This window comes from Hippocampus comes, unplaced genomic scaffold (assembly GCF_001891065.2).
Source record: "Hippocampus comes isolate QL1 unplaced genomic scaffold, H_comes_QL1_v1.1 scaffold122, whole genome shotgun sequence".
NCBI classification, from domain to species: Eukaryota; Metazoa; Chordata; class Actinopteri; order Syngnathiformes; family Syngnathidae; genus Hippocampus; species Hippocampus comes.
The window spans coordinates 1,266,412-1,285,201 of record NW_017842059.1 but is presented as its reverse complement, the minus strand read 5'-3'; the positions used below and the strand labels follow the sequence as shown (position 1 = coordinate 1,285,201).

The 18,790-nt window shown below is 42.7% G+C and overlaps 1 protein-coding gene across 4 annotated transcripts in view; it reads right to left on the bottom strand.

Annotated features, from left to right (window-relative positions):
- Window positions 1–1,318: 1,318 nt before the first annotated feature.
- Window positions 1,319–18,790, bottom strand: part of ppp1r13l (protein phosphatase 1, regulatory subunit 13 like) — a 19,668-nt gene continuing 2,196 nt past the window's right edge. The window contains exons 2-14 of one of the 4 annotated variants that reach the window (XM_019861500.1): window positions 12,175–12,237; window positions 11,958–12,079; window positions 11,669–11,722; window positions 10,315–10,855; window positions 8,187–8,279; window positions 8,010–8,098; window positions 6,061–6,406; window positions 5,439–5,890; window positions 5,002–5,136; window positions 4,438–4,571; window positions 3,976–4,142; window positions 2,566–2,759; window positions 1,319–1,977 (exon numbers count right to left, since the gene is read on the bottom strand). In XM_019861500.1, coding sequence (XP_019717059.1) covers window positions 1,942–1,977; window positions 2,566–2,759; window positions 3,976–4,142; window positions 4,438–4,571; window positions 5,002–5,136; window positions 5,439–5,890; window positions 6,061–6,406; window positions 8,010–8,098; window positions 8,187–8,279; window positions 10,315–10,855; window positions 11,669–11,722; window positions 11,958–12,079; window positions 12,175–12,220 — 2,409 coding nt within the window. In that variant the 5' untranslated portion in view covers window positions 12,221–12,237 and the 3' untranslated portion in view covers window positions 1,319–1,941. The remainder of the gene's footprint in view (window positions 1,978–2,565; window positions 2,760–3,975; window positions 4,143–4,437; window positions 4,572–5,001; window positions 5,137–5,438; window positions 5,891–6,060; window positions 6,407–8,009; window positions 8,099–8,186; window positions 8,280–10,314; window positions 10,856–11,668; window positions 11,723–11,957; window positions 12,080–12,174; window positions 12,238–18,790) is intronic. The other 3 variants (XM_019861501.1, XM_019861502.1, XM_019861503.1) reach the window with 3 other exon arrangements.

Here is an 18,790-nt window from a genome sequence, read left to right as displayed (position 1 = left end):
GGCTACATGAGGAGGAAGAGGAAGGAGAAGGCGTCGAATGACTCAGCTTGCGAATTATCCACGTTTTTTGCGGTCCACGGAGGCTACATGAGGAGAACATTTTGAAGGCGTCGAATGACTCAGCCTGCGAATTATTTTTCTAGAATTTAGAAACCGCGTGTGGTTGAGTTGCGCTGGGTGTCATGTCTTGCGGTTGGAAAATGGCGCCTTCAAAGCACGCATCCTTGTGATTTTGGACACAGCCACAGTCTCCCCTCCACTTCGTGTGCCCTATGAACTTGGAACCTGTGATCGAGGGGGGGTTGAGCATCGAGTGACTTTGCCATTTTGTTGTGTAATATGCAGTGACGATAAGTCTCATCCCTTGTTTAGTACCCTCAATGTATCCCACAATGTACCCTCAAGAGTAAGTGAACAATGCAGTAATAAAGTACAATGCTAAACGCATGTGGGATTTAGGAGCTATCCCACTCGGGAAGCATCAGCAGGAGGAAGAGGATGACGTTACATGGAATGTGTTCGGAATGCAGAGCGGGGGAACAAAATGTGCTGCAGGCTGCGCTGAGGTGCAGGGTTCGATTCTGGGCTACATCCTTCCTTTGTGGATTTTGCTTGTTCTTCCCGCGCCTGCGCGGGTTTTCTCCGGGTACTCCGGTTTCCTCTCACATTCCAAAAACATTCACGATAGGTTAATTGATGACTCCAAATTGTCCTTAGTTGTGATTATGAGCGTGAATGGTTGTTTGTCTCCGTGTGCCCTGTGATTGGCTGGCAACCCGTTGAGGCTGTACCGCGCCGACTGCCCGTCGACAGCCGGGATAGGCTCCGGCCGGCATGCCCGCGACCCTCGAGAAGGATAAAGCGGATTGGATAATAGATGGATGGAATCCACTAACGGTTGCGAGAATAGGAGAAAAGGTCTTGTAAGAGTGTCTGTGAGCTACCACAAGCCCACTTACAGGCATTGGCAGTGCATTGTTGTTGTTTTTCTCTAAATAATACAGCTGTGGTCCATATTCATGATACTCTCTGACCAACCTTTGGTTTGAGCATTTCCTTCAACACTCAACCTCCACTTGTCGCGTGTTTAATAGTTAAAAAGCAAAGTATACAACATTGATGACTCAAAGCTCCAAAATGAGTTGGCCCAGCCTTTCAGTCTTGCTTCTACATTCCCAAAACATGCATGTTTGGGCCATTGAAGACTCCACATTGTCCATAAAGTGTGAATGGTTGTTTGTGCCCTGCGATTGAGTGGAGACCAGTCCAGGGATAGGCTTCAGTTCACCCGCACGCCAAGAAAAACAGACATTAAATGTCAAAAGGAAAAAAAAAGGTTTAATTAATCACATTACAGAGGAGCACAGTACGAACACTACATGATTACATGATGCCGCCTTGTGGTCAGCACTGGACATTGCACTCTTGTTAAACAGCATTACATAAAGTGTAAACAGTCAATACAGTATTCTTATAATACAAGTAACCATCTTCAACCATATCAAACAATACACAAACAAATACATTTCCGACCCATAGAAGACACATTCTTTTTTTTAATAGTTCCTTTACTGATGGCTAAGCAGACAGCACTTATTTCACTTCCCAATTGGACATTTAAAAAAATATGGAACGTTGTTGACATGAGTATTGAAATTAACAGAGTAGAAGGATAAAATAAAGAGAAGCTGTTGGTTAAGAAAAAAAAAGTACAATAGAAAATGAGGTCCACTTCCTGTGTTTGCCCACCTGGAAGCTATCCGACATTCCTTGATAGTGAGCGTATGTGAGTATACAATGTGGTGTCCAAAGCAACTGGCAGCAACGAGGAAAAAAAAAACAATACTGAGACTCGTTCTTCAACTGTCCTTGACTGATTAAACACATGAAACACTCACACTACATTATGTGCGTTCCTTGACCCAAGTGCATTTTTCCCATCTAGGAGAGAGATTTTGGCCGAACCTTGGGGAAAAGCTGGGGAGGAAAAAAACACAACAAAAATCAATAAATTGCTTGTTCGGAAGGGCCATCAAAAAGCAACAGAAAACAATTCAGGCCTGGCCAGACCTTACGTCAAATGGGACTCAATCATGTTTTGTTCTGATAACACGGGACACATTGCAGCGTGACAGTATTGTCAAAGACATACACAGTCAGGCCTCAGATACACACATTCTGTGACAGTCTTATAATAGATAAAGCATGTAGACAGACAGCAGTATCAAAGACACTAACATTGAGTCAGCCAGCAGTCTCAAAGACAAACATGTTTACTGCTTCTAAAAGCAGAGGAGCAAGCATGGAGTCAGGGGGCAGCATCAAAGACACAAACGTAATAAGACAGTGGCATCAAAGAAAGAAATATGGTGTCAGGGCGAAGCATTAAAGAGTCAAACATGTATCACAACAGTGATGCCAGAAATAAAAACATGGAATCCAGCAGCAGCAGTAGCATCAGAGACATAAAAATTTATTTTGATATCAAAGACACATTCTGATTGCAACGCCATAGAAACAAACTTGTAGTTTGTTTAGTTTCATCTAATCAAGACAAAGTCTTACCCCAAAGTAGTTGTTGGGCACAAAGCCCTCACGGCCGCAGAGGGAGGCCCACCACCAGTCGGAGCCGTCGGGCTTCTGCAGGATTGTAACCATGTCCCCCTCGCGGAAAGTCAGCTCGTCGGGAGCCTGAGCCGGGTAACTCCATAGGGCATACAGCACGCCACTGTTCTCCAAGCCCATCGCCTCCTCCACGCCTGACAGCGAGTTCAGAGACACAAAGGTGGAGTCAGACAGCAACAAATACACAAACATGGAGTCGGATGTCATCAGAGCCGCAAAACATGGAGGCAGACAACAGTAAAAATTACAAACATGGAGAGTGATTGTAACATTCAAGATACAAACGTAATGTGCTAATAATGTCAAAAAAGAGCATGTATTCTGATGTCAAAGACACACATCTCAGTGTTGCATAAAAGACACAAACGTAGTCTGACGATATCAGAGACACAAAAGTAGTCTAGCAGTATCATCAAAGACACGAACGTGGCATTAGGCAGAAGTAGCATGGAAACAAACTTGCTAACATTCTAAAACCCGTAAAATGAAGCATTGTAGACACAAACTTGTACTCTGATGTGAAAGACACACGTCTCATAGCTTCATAAAACACAATCATACTCTGACCATATCATAGAAAAATATATAATTAATGGGAACATCAAAAACGCGAACATGGAAATAGGCAGAAGCATCACTAGTAGTATCAATAGTAGCATCAAAGATAAAAACATGCAGTCCGACAGTCGCTTCATAGGCATGAGGCATGAAGTATGATAGCAACATTAGTCAGGAAGTAGCACCAAAGACACAAACTTAATAGCGTCATAGACAAAAGTGTCTGATAGTTGTAAAGACACAAACATGTTCCAAGTAGCTTAGTAGAAAAACAAAATCGACATAGCATCAAAGAGGCAAACATGTAGCTTAATACTGTAGCAACATCCATCATAGACACAAACGGGGAGGAGCATCATGCACACAAATGTGTATTCTGATATCAAAGACATAAACGTGTCTTCTGGTGTCATCAAAGACACAATCATAGTCTTGCGCACTCCAGAATAGACACAAACGACTCAAACAGCAGAATCAAAGACAGAAAAATAAATTCTGTCAGTAGCGTTAAAGACACAAACATGTGGACATGCCGTCAGTATAATGAAAGACACACACTTAAGTCTTGACAGTATCATCAGTGACAGTCATAATAGGCACAACATGTATTCCGATACCAAAGACGCAAACACGTCATCGGAGACAAACGCGTAATCATGAAATCTGCATCAATCAAACATGGAAGCAGCCATTCATTGTATGAAAAACACAGACATGAATAGCAACCTCATAGACACAAGTAAGTAGTATGACATTAGCACTACAGATGACATTTGAATGAGCGTGCCTCACCTCTCAGGAAGTTCTCACACTCCTCAAAGGCACCAGCATATGGGTCACATTTCTGTGCGGCCGTGGCCCCGTCGCTCTCTGTCATAGCCATGACAGCCGCGCCGTTCCTCACCAGGAACTCACACAGTGGCCGGTCGTTGCACGACGCTGCACAGTGCAGCGGAGTCCTGTCAGACACAAAATGTTACGAGTTGACATGACTCACATGAGTCACATGACTTTTACTGGGTGGCATAGATTGTGGACGCTTGAGTCATAAAACTTGACTGCTGTTAGACATGCGCCGCGATGTGTTGTAATACATGTACTCAGTTGCAAAGTGCGAATGTCCATTGTGAGAAAGATCATGCCTTGACAAGATGTTTGCCAAAAGAACTTGGGACTTGCTTGACATGTGGAGATGAAAATTTGAGACTTACATATGATTTCTCTATATGTAACTTCAAACATGCAGGCATTTACCATCCGTGGCTGTCTGGTGCACTGACGTTGGCACCGATGCGAACCAGGAAGTCCACCACTTTGTAATGACCCCCGCAGATGGCATTGTGGAGCGCCGTAATACCCTCGTCGTTCGGCTGGCTTGGGTCCGGCATCTGCGGGAATGCAAAAAATTCCTGGTTAGTAAGAATGATTTTCTGCATTGAGGAAATGTGAGTGGAATGTGTCACGGTACTTTTGTCTTTAAATCGCAGTAATTTAAGTAGCGCTACGTGTTTGGAACTATGCTCCTAGCACGCACGACTTCATTCAGACCAATGGCAAACTTCGAGTGTTATTCAAATGTGCTATTGATCTTATTCAGAGTGCACCAAAAACAGAGCTCCAACTGCAGAGGTGGTCCACCAGTGCCTCAGGCAATCCGGATGGAAACAGTTCAAGTACGAGCTGCTGATTGGTTTCGAACATAGGCTGCATTCAGAAATTAACAGGAGGGGAGCGTGCGCTGCCTCTCCAAACACACACGGTCTCACACTCTCAGTCTATGCACAGCAGTCAGAGTGAATGTAGCATTAGCATTAGCACCTCCTGTACGGCTCGCTGCACCGTCTCCAGCTCGCCCACAAGCGCTCCGTCCAGCGCCAGCACCAGCGGACTCAGGCGGGCTCGTCTCCCGGAACTTTTGCGCTCCCGGCTGGCCCTCAGGATTGAATGGTAGTTCTGAAGGGACAGATATTGTTTGAGCCGTTATTCAAATGTATGCAGCACAAGTGTCAAAACTCATCATAACCAGGCCTTATGCTTCCTTTTGATGAAATCAATTTTTCCCTTGACTTGTGTTCAAAACTAGATGTAAAAATTATAATAGTATAACAGCAGATATCATTGCTAGCGATATATATTTTTTTAATGTAAATAGAAACAGCCTCTCGTAGGGTCTTCAGATGGAACCAAGGCAATATCAAATCAGAAGTCATAATAACGAACAGTAGTGAAGGTACAGAAGGTTTCTGGTTTCTTACTCTGTAGTCTTGGGGGGTGGAGGGCTGAGGAGGCTGTGGCCGCGGAAGCGCAGCACTGTTGTCCTCTCCCTCAGACGAACTGCTGCTCTCGCTGCCCCGTTCGCCGCCTCCCTCACCCTTGTGCCGCTGCTCCTTGCGCTGGAAGAGCTTGTTGATGAGCTTCTTGTACTGGTTGGGCTCGTACTGCGACGCCGATTTTAGGGGCCGCGACTGGTCCGCCGAACCGCGCCTCTTCAGAGGTCGAGGGATCTCTGAGCGGAGGCGCAACACCTCCTCTATATCCGGGATCTCCTGGCTCTGAGCCTCAGGGGCCACCACGGGCTGTAGCCGGGTAGGACTAAGGGGCCGCGGAGGGCCCTGAGGGGTGCTAGGCTCACCCTCGTGGATCATTGGAATGTGGTGAACCAAGTCCAGTCGGGACAGCTCAGCATCAATGTCACCCGGGTTCAATGCTGCCAAGAAGGAAAGAGACAGTTTGTTCATTGTGCAAAGGAAGACTTTTGGTTTTGGTCCGGGGACCCTTGGCAGGAGGGAAATATTTTAAGACAATTTATAATTCTAAAGCCAATTAAAAATGAAACCTTGAGAAGCATTTGTGATTTTTTTTTTTTTTAAATCTTACCATCACTGTACACGGCCGGTTGTCTCAGTTCAGGTGGCTGCTGCATAGCAGCCTGGTTGAAAAAGAAATTCCTGGATACGCCAGCCTGGTAAGGAGCCTCCCATTGGTCTCCAGGAGGCCCCCCTTGTGTGACTCGGGGGGACGTGGCACCCCATTGGGGGTTCTGGAGACGCATGATGACGGAGAGTGGGATAGGCCTGCGTTGGCGAGATTGGGTGGCAACAGGTGGGATGGAAATGCGGGAGATGATGGGCTGCGGCTGGTACTGATGGGCTGGGGACGCCATGTCCCGAGTGTTCCGAGGCAGGGAACTGATGGGGAATTGGACAGGTGGAGAGAAATGATTCTGAAAAGGAAAATGGTAATTCATTGATGTATCCGGTTTCTATTGTTTGGTCTCCTAAACTTGCAGAATGCCCATAACGGAGACTTTCCTGCAGTGTTCCTCAAGGGTCAGTCTTAGGGCCCATCTTTTATGCACTTTACATACTGGTGACCTCTTTGAGATATCATCACCAAGTTTGAAGGTATCGGATACCACATGTATGGAGATGACCTTTTGATTTATTTTTCTCCATTCATAGATGCAAACCTTGAAAAATTAAATGTTGAGGAAGTCTGTTGCTAACAAAACAGCAGCAGCACCTAACGAAGCACACAAATGAATTCAGGTCTTGACTCTTAATGTATTTTGCATCATTACTAGAGAAGATCTTGCCTTTTGTGGAGACGTCGATTTGTGTTGCAGTAGACTACAACATGTTGCAAATAGTGTGCCAATGTAATTCATTCCTGTTATTTTTAATCTGTCCCTCAAAACGCTCCCTACATTTTTTCAAGAAGCCTATTCCATGATTCCACGCCCATAACGTCCTGATGTTTTTTTTTTCTACTGGTGGTGCCAGGAAATATGTGGGTTGGAAAATTTCACCAAAACCCATAAACATGTGTGTGTAACTTAAGTCTGTGAAATGTTAATTAAAACATTGCTTGTGCAGTTCATTAAGCTTTTATAATTGCAATTGATGGGAATAGCAGAGTTGGGTGACTCCACTTGCCTTGCTTTTGCCAAAGTAATTTGGGACCTTTTTTCTTTTAAACTTGAGCGTTATGACTTGAGACTTACTCATGATTTTTTATTACTGGTATGTATGTGTACATTTTATTACAATTATTCATATTACTTTTATTATTTTAGGCATCTGGCTAAAGTAAAGCCTCTCCTCTCACAACAGCACTTAGAAACAGTAATCATGCCTTTGTTACATCTCAACAGGATTACTGTCATGCACTTTATTTCGGAGTCAGCCAGGACTCCATCAAGCATCTCCAGTTGGTCCAAAATGCTGCTACCCACCTCATCACTGGTGCTCATAGGAGTGAGCACATCACTCCAATTCTGGCCTGTCTTCACTGGCTCCCTGTTCACTTCAGAGTTCATTTTAAGATTCTTTTATTTGTTTTTAAATCTTCAAATGGTTTTGCCCTCTCAGACCTCTCTGAGATCCTCCACCCCTATGCACCTGCCCACTGCATTTGGTCAGCAGCCCAGATGATACTGGAGGTATCAAGGTCTAAGCGGAGGCTCAGAGGGGATCAAGCTTGTTCCCTTACCTGCCACTCTCTTTGGAATGACCTCCCGTTAAACGGTATGTCAATTTTTAATACTCATCTTAAAACATATTTTTATTCTTTATTTATTCTTTGGTTTTCAAGTGAACATGAGACTCGACATTGCTTTTGTGTTTTATTGTATTTAACGTGTTTGTATTATTAATTTATTGTTTTATCTGTCCTTGTTTTCGAATGACTCATTTTTGCTTACTGTGCAGCACTTTGCGCACAGCTGTGGTTGTTTTTAAAGTGCTCTATAAATAAAGTTGAGTTGAGTTGAGATGAGGCTTGTGGAAATGTGTCTTACTCCCATCTGATTAATGTGCCACACGCACCTTTTTGGGGCTGGGGGCCGGAGGAGGGCCATCCAGGTTGGACTCTCTCCAGTTACTGTTGGGGACAGTTGGTCTGATCCACTCGCTCTCTGGAACAAGACAAAAGGCCCTTTTGATGACATTTTTCGCTCATTTTTGTTCCACTCAGCAAAAACAACGTGAACATGGAGGACTAACTGTCATAGGTGTGGTGAGGCTTGGTTTCGAAGGACATGTCTAGATCCGTCTCGTTCCACTTGGCAGGAGTCTTTTGCTTTTGCACACTCTCATCTGGGAGAAACCACAGAACAGGAAAAATGAGATTAACAAAAAGCAGCCGTGAATGGCCCCATGCACCACAACGCCCAAATGTTTCGAGGCGTGTTGGATGGGGGTGAAGTTCTTACCTCATGGGACTTAGTCATATCAGTTTCATGTTTTTTGGTGAAGCATTCAAACTTAGTTGCCATGTTCCGCCTACATGCAGTGACCAAAATCTGAAGTATACCGGTACATGGTTCCAATTTGGTAGCGATCTGAAAATTTCCATGGAGAAGTCCTTTTGTGAAGCCTGCCCAGAAATGGCCAAAATGACGCTAAATTAGCCTCTTTACACCAAAGCGGCTGACTTCCTGGATCTTTTCAAGACACCACCAAATTTAATGTTCCTCTGGGAAATTGGGTTGTTTTTAATGGCGCACAGGAGGAAAGTGCGAAAATGACCCAAAATGTCCAGTTTGAACCAAAATGGCAGACTTGGTGTGTCTTTTTAGGCACGGTTTGTTGAGAATTTTGTTCATGGTCTATTCATGATACACATGACTATCGAATTTGATGTATCTATGGCAAACGGGTGAGTGCTTCTTCATTGAAATGTTCACTGAAATGACCCTGATTTCCTTTATCTTTTCAACCATGGGTTCTTCAGAATTTGTTTCGAAGTCTAGTCAGGATAAAAATTGATCCCCAAGTTTCAGAATTCTATGGGGAATTGGCTAAGACTGCCTTGAACAAGTTTGGTTTTAAAGAGCACAGAGGGGCCCCCCCCCCCCCCCCCCCCCCGCAGACTTTCTGTGTCTGTCGAACTAGCCTTTGGGGATGAGTTTTCAAAACATTCCAGGGTGCGTTTGGTGAGTTTTTGAGCATGCAAAAGGCCACGTTATGGCGATTACTTCAGACTAACGTTCATAACAATAAAGGAATTTCAAGATGGTCAGGCCATAAATTAGAATTATTGTGATCTGATGAGGTTTGATTTGCACCCTGTGCCCACTGGCATGCTTCATATACAAGAAGCGAATGTCAGCTTTGAATTGAGTGACTTTTCTCACCGCTTTTGCAAACCTGTTCTACAACTGTTTGTGTGTATGTGTGCATGTGTGTGTTTCCACATAGATGGTGAAAAACATCAGTTCCACACAAACTCGACATACCCATCCAGCAGCAACTCCACCCTCTTAAGCAATGCAAACCCTTCTTGCCATGTCGTAACATCATGTCCAACAGAAATCGGTAAGTTTACTTTAGCACAGCTTGGTGGAGATTCTGGACCAAGAAGGAATTTAAATGATATGATCGTCTTTCCTTATATAGATGCTGCTGTTTGTTTTAGTGACTCAGATTCAGAGGCAGGAAGGGCTTTTGTATCTTATTTTTTTTTTTCCTCAGCAGTGAAAATGATACTTGGTTTCAATGAAATATGCTTTGAACTCCCATTTATCATGCGGGATACATTCCAGATCCACCTGCAATGCGTTTAGCTCTCTCTCTCACACACACACACACACACACACACACACACACACACACACACACACACACACACACACACACACACACGCGCGCGCACTGTAAGCATTTAAATGTGTAGATATGTGCTACTGACCGAGTGGTTGGCACGTCTGCCTCCAGTTCTGAGGTTCTCAAGATCTCGGTCCAGATCCACATCTGATCACATTTGTGGCCTACTTTAAAAATAAATAATGTGTCTATTTCATGTTTCTGGCTAAATGGATTTGTTCTTCTCATTTTGGCAGAAAGTCTGCACAAACATTTCAGACTTTCTTCACTTTTCAGTTTTTCCTCCCCCCACAAAATCCCCTTCAACATAAATTGAATATTTATCTGTCCTTTATTTTTCCACGACTTCTGATTTTAAATTAAATTTGTTGTCAAAAACATATAACTGCTTGCTGGATTTGCTGGCTCACCACTGATTTCGATGATTTTCACAGCCAGACCAGCCCTCTAAGGAAAACTTTAACAACGGTATGGCCTGCACTGGAAATGAGTTTGACACCTCACAGTAGAATGAACAGGCACTCACCCGGTTTTCTGAAAGCAAGATTCCGGGGAAGTGTTTCAACCACAGGATGATGAAAAGCCAAAGGTGAGGGGCCCCGGTCAGGCCGAGGCGACCTACGACCGTCGAAGGGGCTGAGCCGCTTGGGTGAGTGTACAGGCGAGGGCGAGGGCGGGGGCAGATGTGAGGTAGCGGCGCGTCTGGGGGACGGGCTCCTGTCCACATAGCCCGCTAAACGGCTGGGACTCTGGTTGTAGCTTCTTCTCGGGCTTTGAGGCGAAACCTTCGGGCTCGGCTGGTGGTACGGGTAGCCGTCAGAACCACCACGGGGCAGAGGCGAACTGGCCCGGCTGATCTTGGGCGAGGAAAGCTGGCTGACGGAGGGAACTGGGGAAGTTGGTGCACTTTTGGTCATGGCGATCATGGAGTCCATCGGGTGGAGGGTTGATGCGGTAGCTGGGTATGCTGTTGACATGGAGCTGATGTTATTCCAGCTACTCGACCCGCTCAGTGTGTCGAACGTGCTGGACGATGGAGAGATGTGCTTCGGAACCTGCACACACACACACATGTGCACACACACCCACACACACATTCAGCAGTCTTTAGGCTGGGTGAAGCAGCATGGGGTTCAAAGTTTTTTTGCTTATGTAAACCAGTTGATCTACAAAATGAGAGCACATGATATTGCGTCAGGTAAATGGACAAACCATCTGCAGTCAAGGTTTCATGAAACAAAATATGCATACATACCAACCTTGCCCAATATATATAATACAAAGTGTAATAAATCTACGTAAATAGGAACATTTAACTGAGCTTGATTTCCTAGACGGCCTTTTTCTTGTATTTGTAAATGTAACTTCCAGGTTGTGATTCATTAGCTAACAGACAAACAAAGGGATCAATTGTCACAGACAAAAATGGCATTCTGCATTCTGAATCTGGCCAAAACTGCTCGCTCGCCAAGCGACAACTCCTTTAGTGTAAGTCATATTTAAGAAGCATGTTCGTCACACAAATTGACGGAACTGATAAACTTGATCATTTAGCAATTGCTAAAAAAATTGTGAACACAAATGAGAAACATAGACTATTTGGGGAAGTTTAGATACAAAATACTTGTAAATACATATCTATATTATCTCAACGTTAAACTAGGAACATATTATGCCCATTTACAGGCCTTCAGCGTAGCAAGCCCCAACAGCCGGTGGCTGCAAACACTGCTTGCTTTTCAATGTTACCTAAATGTATTTTGAATTTTAAACGTAATTGTAGGTTGAAAGAAAAACGTGGAGAGTCTGTCACGAAAAGGCATGGCTGCAATTAGCGAAAGGGGGTAACCGATCAAGCTTCTCAAAATATTCACACTCGCCTTCATTCTCGCCACTTTTCCATTATTGTGGCCATCCGCTTCTTCCTTGACAACCTCGCCATGTTTTTGTGGTTCAAAAAAAATAAAAATAAAAAAGTACAGTACACTATAGTGTACATGAAGCCCCCCAACCTGAAGCAGTGTCGCAGTGTTCCCATTGCAGCGCATCGGTTGCAGTGTGGTGCTTAATCGCTTGGTGTGTGGCGCGCACGTGTGTGTGTGTGTGTGTGTGTGTGTGTGTGTGTGTGTGTGTGTGTGTGTGTGTGTGTGTGTGTGTGTGTGTGTATACCTGAGATCCACGCTGTGTGTCTGTGGGTCCAGAGGATGCCTCCTTCAGCATCGAACTGAACTCTTTGTCGAGCTCGTCTGCACTGGCCAACGATGCGTTCAGGTCATCGTTCATGGTCTGGACTGGAGAACGTCAAACCACAAAGCAGACAATTAGCACCGGGCTAGCCGGATGATTGACACGGTGATTAAATGAAGATGGGGCGGGGGATACTCACACAGTAGGTGGCTGCCATAGCTGCTCTGAGAAGTCATGACTGTCATGCAGCAACGTTCAGCTCCTGGGAAACAAAGCAACAGTTTTTGGACTTTTGATTGCGTTTTGGGATTTTAAAAGGAAAGATGACATTTTGAAATCTATGTTTTGAATGGGCGATACGATGGAGTTAGTAGCATGCTTGTAGTTGTCAGGCGTAAGCACAAAAGCCAATTACGTACTATGAAAATACAGATTTCAACAAGAATGCATTCAGAAACCTTTAAAAACTGAAAAAAAAAATATATATATATATATTTTTTTTAATGACTTAATTTTAATGTAATACAGATGATTGTTACACTCGAATCTGTCATCAAATGTGACTGTTAAATTTGGGCTGTATGACATGAATGGACAAAAAAGGGAGTCACTGGCATTTAACCCTTTCATGCACAAATAAGAATAATCGACATCTGGATTTTTTTCTCAAAGACATGAAAAAAATAATAATGGCAGTGGATGGCAACACACATAAGGGTCCATTGTAGTGGTTGATGCACAACTGTGACCTTAAGATTAATTTACAGAATATCTGTCCACTCTAGTAACCGCTGTCCCTGAAAGGGTTAAGAACGAAACGTTATAGTTGTTTTTTTTTATGGGTAACCATTAAAAGTGGCTCATTTATTTTTACACTTAAAATATAAGTTCTTTTTACAGTTTTATTACAATGAAGAACGTTAAACAACTGCTAAGGGTTGAACATTCTAAATGTGTCATTTTATGTGTTTCCATTTACATGGACTAAACTTTTGCGTGCGGTTACTTGAGGTTTAACGATGGCGCCAAATAGCTGAATTAATGAGGCATTAAATAGAGAAAAGTTACTATTTCAGTTGCAAATAGTTTCTTTGCGCATCTTAACTCAACTGTATGTATACGGCACTTTGAAAGCCCCCACCGCTGTATACAAAGTGCTGTACACGGAGCAAAAATAATCCATACAGCAACAAACAATAAAACATAAATTAATAACAAAGACGGAGAGCTTGAAAGGTGATCGTAAACGGCTTTGGTGTGCGACACTTCCTGAACTTTTCATTTCCTGACTGAATGTTTTCAGAGATGAAGTAGGAACGTGATCGTTGTTTGTTTTCGTGTCTTATAAAATAATTTTTTCTTCATAGTCTGTACACGTATTTTTAATTGACGTTTTTATACTGGATGACATGGTCATGTTTTTATATTTATAAATGTTCATACTGTATCATATAGTACATCGTAGTAGGCGGCCATTTTACAGAAAATGGTTACAACCAACTACCGTTATAACGTACAGATTCGCCATGTCCCTCGTGGTATGTTGTAAAGAGGTTCGACCGCTCTCAATTTAATACCATAATTGTGGTCTTTCGGCTCGCAAAAGATAGTGTTTCTTTGCCGTGTCATTGATAGTGACGAAGATATTTTCAGATTTGCATGAAGTCATTCGCCGTCAAAGTTCATGTGGACCGTTTGATTTTCACATACGATTTCACTAATCACCAACGGGGGGGAAACAGTTTCCAAACACAAACTCCCTCGACACGAAACATTGATGCTGCCAGGCTTTGGCAATTATAGATCACATTTCAACCAGCGCGCATGTTTCCCGGCAGATAGAAGAAATGGCGCGATGAGTGACACCTGTCAAATTATGATGAACATTAGTCAGGCCCTTCAGAGGAGCCTCATTCAGACTATTGATAAGCTCGGCTGTGCACAACGCACAGTCACATTCCACAGCGGACATTCAACGTGTTTCTCACACGCACACACGCGCACGCACGCACACACACACACACACACACACACACGCACACACACACACGCGCGTTATCTTTGTCAAGAGCAGTGTGCAACACAAAACCAGATTACACACAGGTCACGTCCTGGTCCAGCCACTCCACTTCCTGGCCTGACACCCCCACAACGTCTCCCCCCCACTTCATGTTTACCGGAACATTCATGGAACTTGTGTTTCTATAGAACAGCTGTTTGTTTGTTCTCTGTCCAAAGTTCATTTTGATTTACTACAACAGACTGGGTCCACCGTAGAGGAAGTGACTCACATCTGTGGACTGACAGAAAAGATCAAACTCCAAACAGAAAGCAGAGATTCTGAAAATTAATATTTAGATTTTTTTTCCCCCAGTTAATGTTGTGATTGTGATTTTATGCGATTATTTACTTTCTTTTTTTTTCACAAACAAGCAATAAACTAATCTGTAGCACAATAAGCAATGTCAAATTTGAGATACATAGATGTTATGGTAACTTCTCTTACAAAATGTGACTTCATTTCACCGTGTTTATTGGAAAATTGTGTTTTTAAGATATTGCAATTTTTCTTCTTCAGAAAATTATTAATTAGTCTCATAATATTTTGACTTTTTGCTGCCATCATAATGTTTGTACATAGATGACATGTTTTGGTCCACTGCTGATTGGCTTCCTTTACTCCATATCAGCGGTCTTTATTAAAATGTGCCGTATCCTCAAAGAGGTGGTCAAGATGACACTCAAACACACGCTCAATAAATACTTTCAAGTTGGTATCTCACCAAACAAAGCTGTTTTCATAAGTGAAAACTATCTTTTATGAACCCGGACCAAAAAAAACCCCCAAAAAACAAAAAACCTACATCTGATACGTTTGCAAACATTTGCCGCGCGGTGAGATACCAACGGGAGCTAAAACATACTATATATACTACAAACAGCACTTTAACCCTTTCATGCACCCTGTAACCTGATAACATGATAAGCTGACCGCTGTCGTAACTGCTGTCACTGAAAGGGTTAAGAAACAGCTCAATGGTTGCATACTCCAGTAGTCGCAACTCTCTTTTGTGCTGTCCCCCGCAAGGCTCACATCTATGCCCATGTCAGTTTAACAAATGTATGCAAGTAATTCTCAAAAAAAAAAAAAAAAAAAGTTTTTTCAAAACATTTGTCATTTACAGGACCAGAAGTCGATCAGCGGAATCATCAGGCAAGCAAGCAAACGAGTGCTAGGAATTGAATATCAGGGAACTGGTTCTCAAAAAGCGCTGGTTTTTAATTTCCATCTCTGGGTGCAACGCATGAAGCCGATTCCAAATAATACTTCAAACACTTGTGGGTCCCATAAACCTGATTAAATAAATATGAAACTAGCCATACTTTTGTGGAGAACTTGAAAGACAAAGACAGTGCACTATTGCTTAATAGCCCCACCCTTTGTTTGACACCATGACACAAAATACGGTGTCAGTGTCCTCTCTTCCCAGTCTGTTGACCTGCTGATTCACTTTGGGATATTTCTCAATCAAAGTTGTGCAAAAAAACAAAAAGAAAAAAAAACATGCTCGTCTTCCTCCTCCCAGCGTTTAGCAGGCAACTGGTTCCGCCGCTGTAACAAAGGCCGGTGCTCGTTCCACCCAGACATGCAATGATAGAACAGACAGATTGTGTATGGAAGAGTTAAGGACAATAATCGTCAGTTAAGCAGAATACAAGGGTGTGTCTGCAACCGTGTCTTTCACTGTTCCGACTGTGCTGTAGCCTTCCCTGCATTCAAATCATCCGGTGAGTTCCTACAGGCTGTAGCTCACTGAGCGGTGAAGGCCGCAAATGGTCTCAGACCGTTTTGCTTGTCGGCAAGAAATTTCGGACATGATCTTCGCCGCTCAGTGAGATACGGGCTTACGTCTCGTGTTTCAGTCACATCCGTACTTCCACAGTTTCCTTCCTCCCGCTGAAGAATCTGGCTGGGATGTTTTTTTGTTTTTGTTTTTTTTAATTCCATTTAAATACTCTTTGATAAGGACTCATTTCACGAGGCAGATGCCGCTAAATCCCGACATGTGCATGAAATTCAGCAAGACTTTCACTAAGACCTGTGAGATTTCTCCAATCCCATGAGACTGCCGCTGAATAATACCTTCCTCAAAAACTGAAAGTCAGAAGGAAGTTTTAGAATTTTACTGGAGTCACAGCGTGCTCCAGTCATCTCCATCAAAGATGAGAATCTCAGTTGTTTTTAGATCCGTTTTTTTTCCCCTCGTCTTTGCACTCCGGCAACGACGATATTATCACAAGTCTTTCAGTCTTGACGCTAAGGTGACACGACCAACAACCAATACATGAGCTCAAACATAATCAGATGACCGGATGGTCCAGAAAGAGGAGCAGATGGTAGCCCAGCCTGCTCGTTGATTGTTGTACTGTAGCCAAAAACTTCTCCATTTAGTAGCTTTCTACCATTTTGGAGAAAATGCATCAAGAATCTCGTGGTAGTGTAGTAATTAGTGCCACTGTAAAATTCAGTCTTTGCAAAATCGCAGTCTGAGACTAGGCCGTGACTAAAAACTCGACAATTTGACTTTCAACGGGAGCAGGAATGAGATGATCGTATTCCAAGGCTCTTTTTCTAGTTTTCTCAAAGTGTTTTGATGTATAGGTAGTATAACATCTCCAGTCATATAAATACATGGAGTCTTTCTTTCACAAACTCTGCAAGACTTCTGCAAAAACCACTAAGACTTCCCTTTCACAAAACCATTTGAAACTCCCGCAAATCCCTTGAGAATTCCATAAAACACCGGAGGACTTCACACACAACATGTGCACATATCCTGCAAGATTTCGGCTAAATCAAACAAGACTTTGGTCCAATCACGCGGGGCTCCCACTAAATCAGTCAAGACTTCCGCAACTTCCACGAAACCGTCCGTGCTCAATCCCGTTGGTCAGTAGGCTGTGTATTCGTTGTGTCAAACATGACAAATCTCAACGTGACTCACGTCAGATCCTCAATTCCCACACGCTGAGATAAGTGTGCTCAAAACGACATGTCACCTACCAAGAATGGCACAGTCAGTCTTTTCTATTTGCGGACTTTAACAAGAGTTACGCCCTAGTTCCTCACAACACCGCTGCCCTGCTGAGACACAAAGCTGCTGCTTGACGTTACCGCATAAAAAAAAAATTAATAAATAAAAACCACACACCAAACGAGCGAGCGCACATTCTATTTACCAGAGGCAAAGAAAACAGGCTTGGCAACAGAAAATGTGTGTCTTTCACAATCGTGTGTTCTTCGTTTTCAATTGGTCACTGAAAATCTAAATTTGAAAAAAAAAAAAAAAAAAAAAGACTACATTTTTTTACGTAACATTTTTGTGTTTCAATTCTGGGCCGAACATAGTTGAATTACCTTTGTCAGGCTACCATATACCTTACAGACGCTCAGATATAGATTTGGTGAAATCAACACATCCTTGCTTTTTACCCCACATTTAGAGTTTATCCACTTAAATTGATCGTCATTTTACAGTACCACACACATTTTTTTTTTTACACGTCATTTAAACAATACTTCAAAAAAATATATATATGTACTTGCAAAACCCATACACACAATTCATACTTTCTTAAATAATACAGCACAAACATGCTAAATATGTTTGAACTTAGCATTTTATTTCAAGACCACCAATAGTGATTTTCTCTTTTTCTTCCTTGACATAATCCGGCGCATGGATCATTTGATGGATTAGGATGTCGAGTGATTGTGGTGGTTTACAAGCTAACATACCTTTGCTAATGCCCATGACCAAACTCTCAGGTCATGTAAACCCAGTGACGGGTCATTTATTTTGTACCTTCAGCAGGGACTTTATCTGCTTCTCAATACCGCCACTATTATGGCACAATTATTGAAATCTGTACAAAAAAAAAAAAAAAAAACAGCGTAACAGCATGCAACTGTGCCACGTACATGATCTAGAGTAGTTCAGAAGAGATGTTTACCTAATAACGTTTAAAAAAAATGAAACAGAATACATCATACTCCTCAAAATGCTGATTATTAATGTGATTAATGTGCTCGGATCACGGCAAACGTGTTTACCAGTCAAAATCGACTGGCTTTGACCAACGAATCAGAGGACGGGAAAATGCTGACATCATCGAGGGCCAGCAGACTCGGCCTGTGAGGATTCATTTGAATTTGAATCTCCTTGCTAATTAAGTTTAAGTGGGATGGGCCAGCACGACTGATTCTTGTGGGCCTGGGCAGATTGGAGTGACATGGCAACACATAGAGGCTTAAATTTGATTGGACGAGATCCAAAATCCGCATACACGTATTGGAAGCAGTGCAGTCAAAGAAAAACGCTACAAAATGGAGACAGTACACCATTTGGGATAATTTATTCTGATTTTATAGAAAGTTTGTCATTGAGATTGGAAATGAAAGTCAACTTGCTTTGGAAAATGTTAACCTTAAATCAAAATCACTCCTGTCACCACTGTTATTTTTGATGTGAGCTGAAAATCCTTCCATCCATTTTCCAAATTGCTTATCTTCATTTGATTGACCCCCCACCCCGCTGAAAAAAAATATTATTTTGTTAGGTTCTTACATCGAACATACCATACTAAAAGTGCAACTAATCAGTCAGTCACTTTTCACATTCTTGATTTTTGACTGAAAATTAGAATTGGGAAGATCAAATGAGACACTTTTTTGTGTGTGTGTGTGTGTGTGTGTGTGTGTGTGTGTGTGTGTGTGTGTGTGTGTGTGTTTTTTTTTTACTCCATATCCCCCC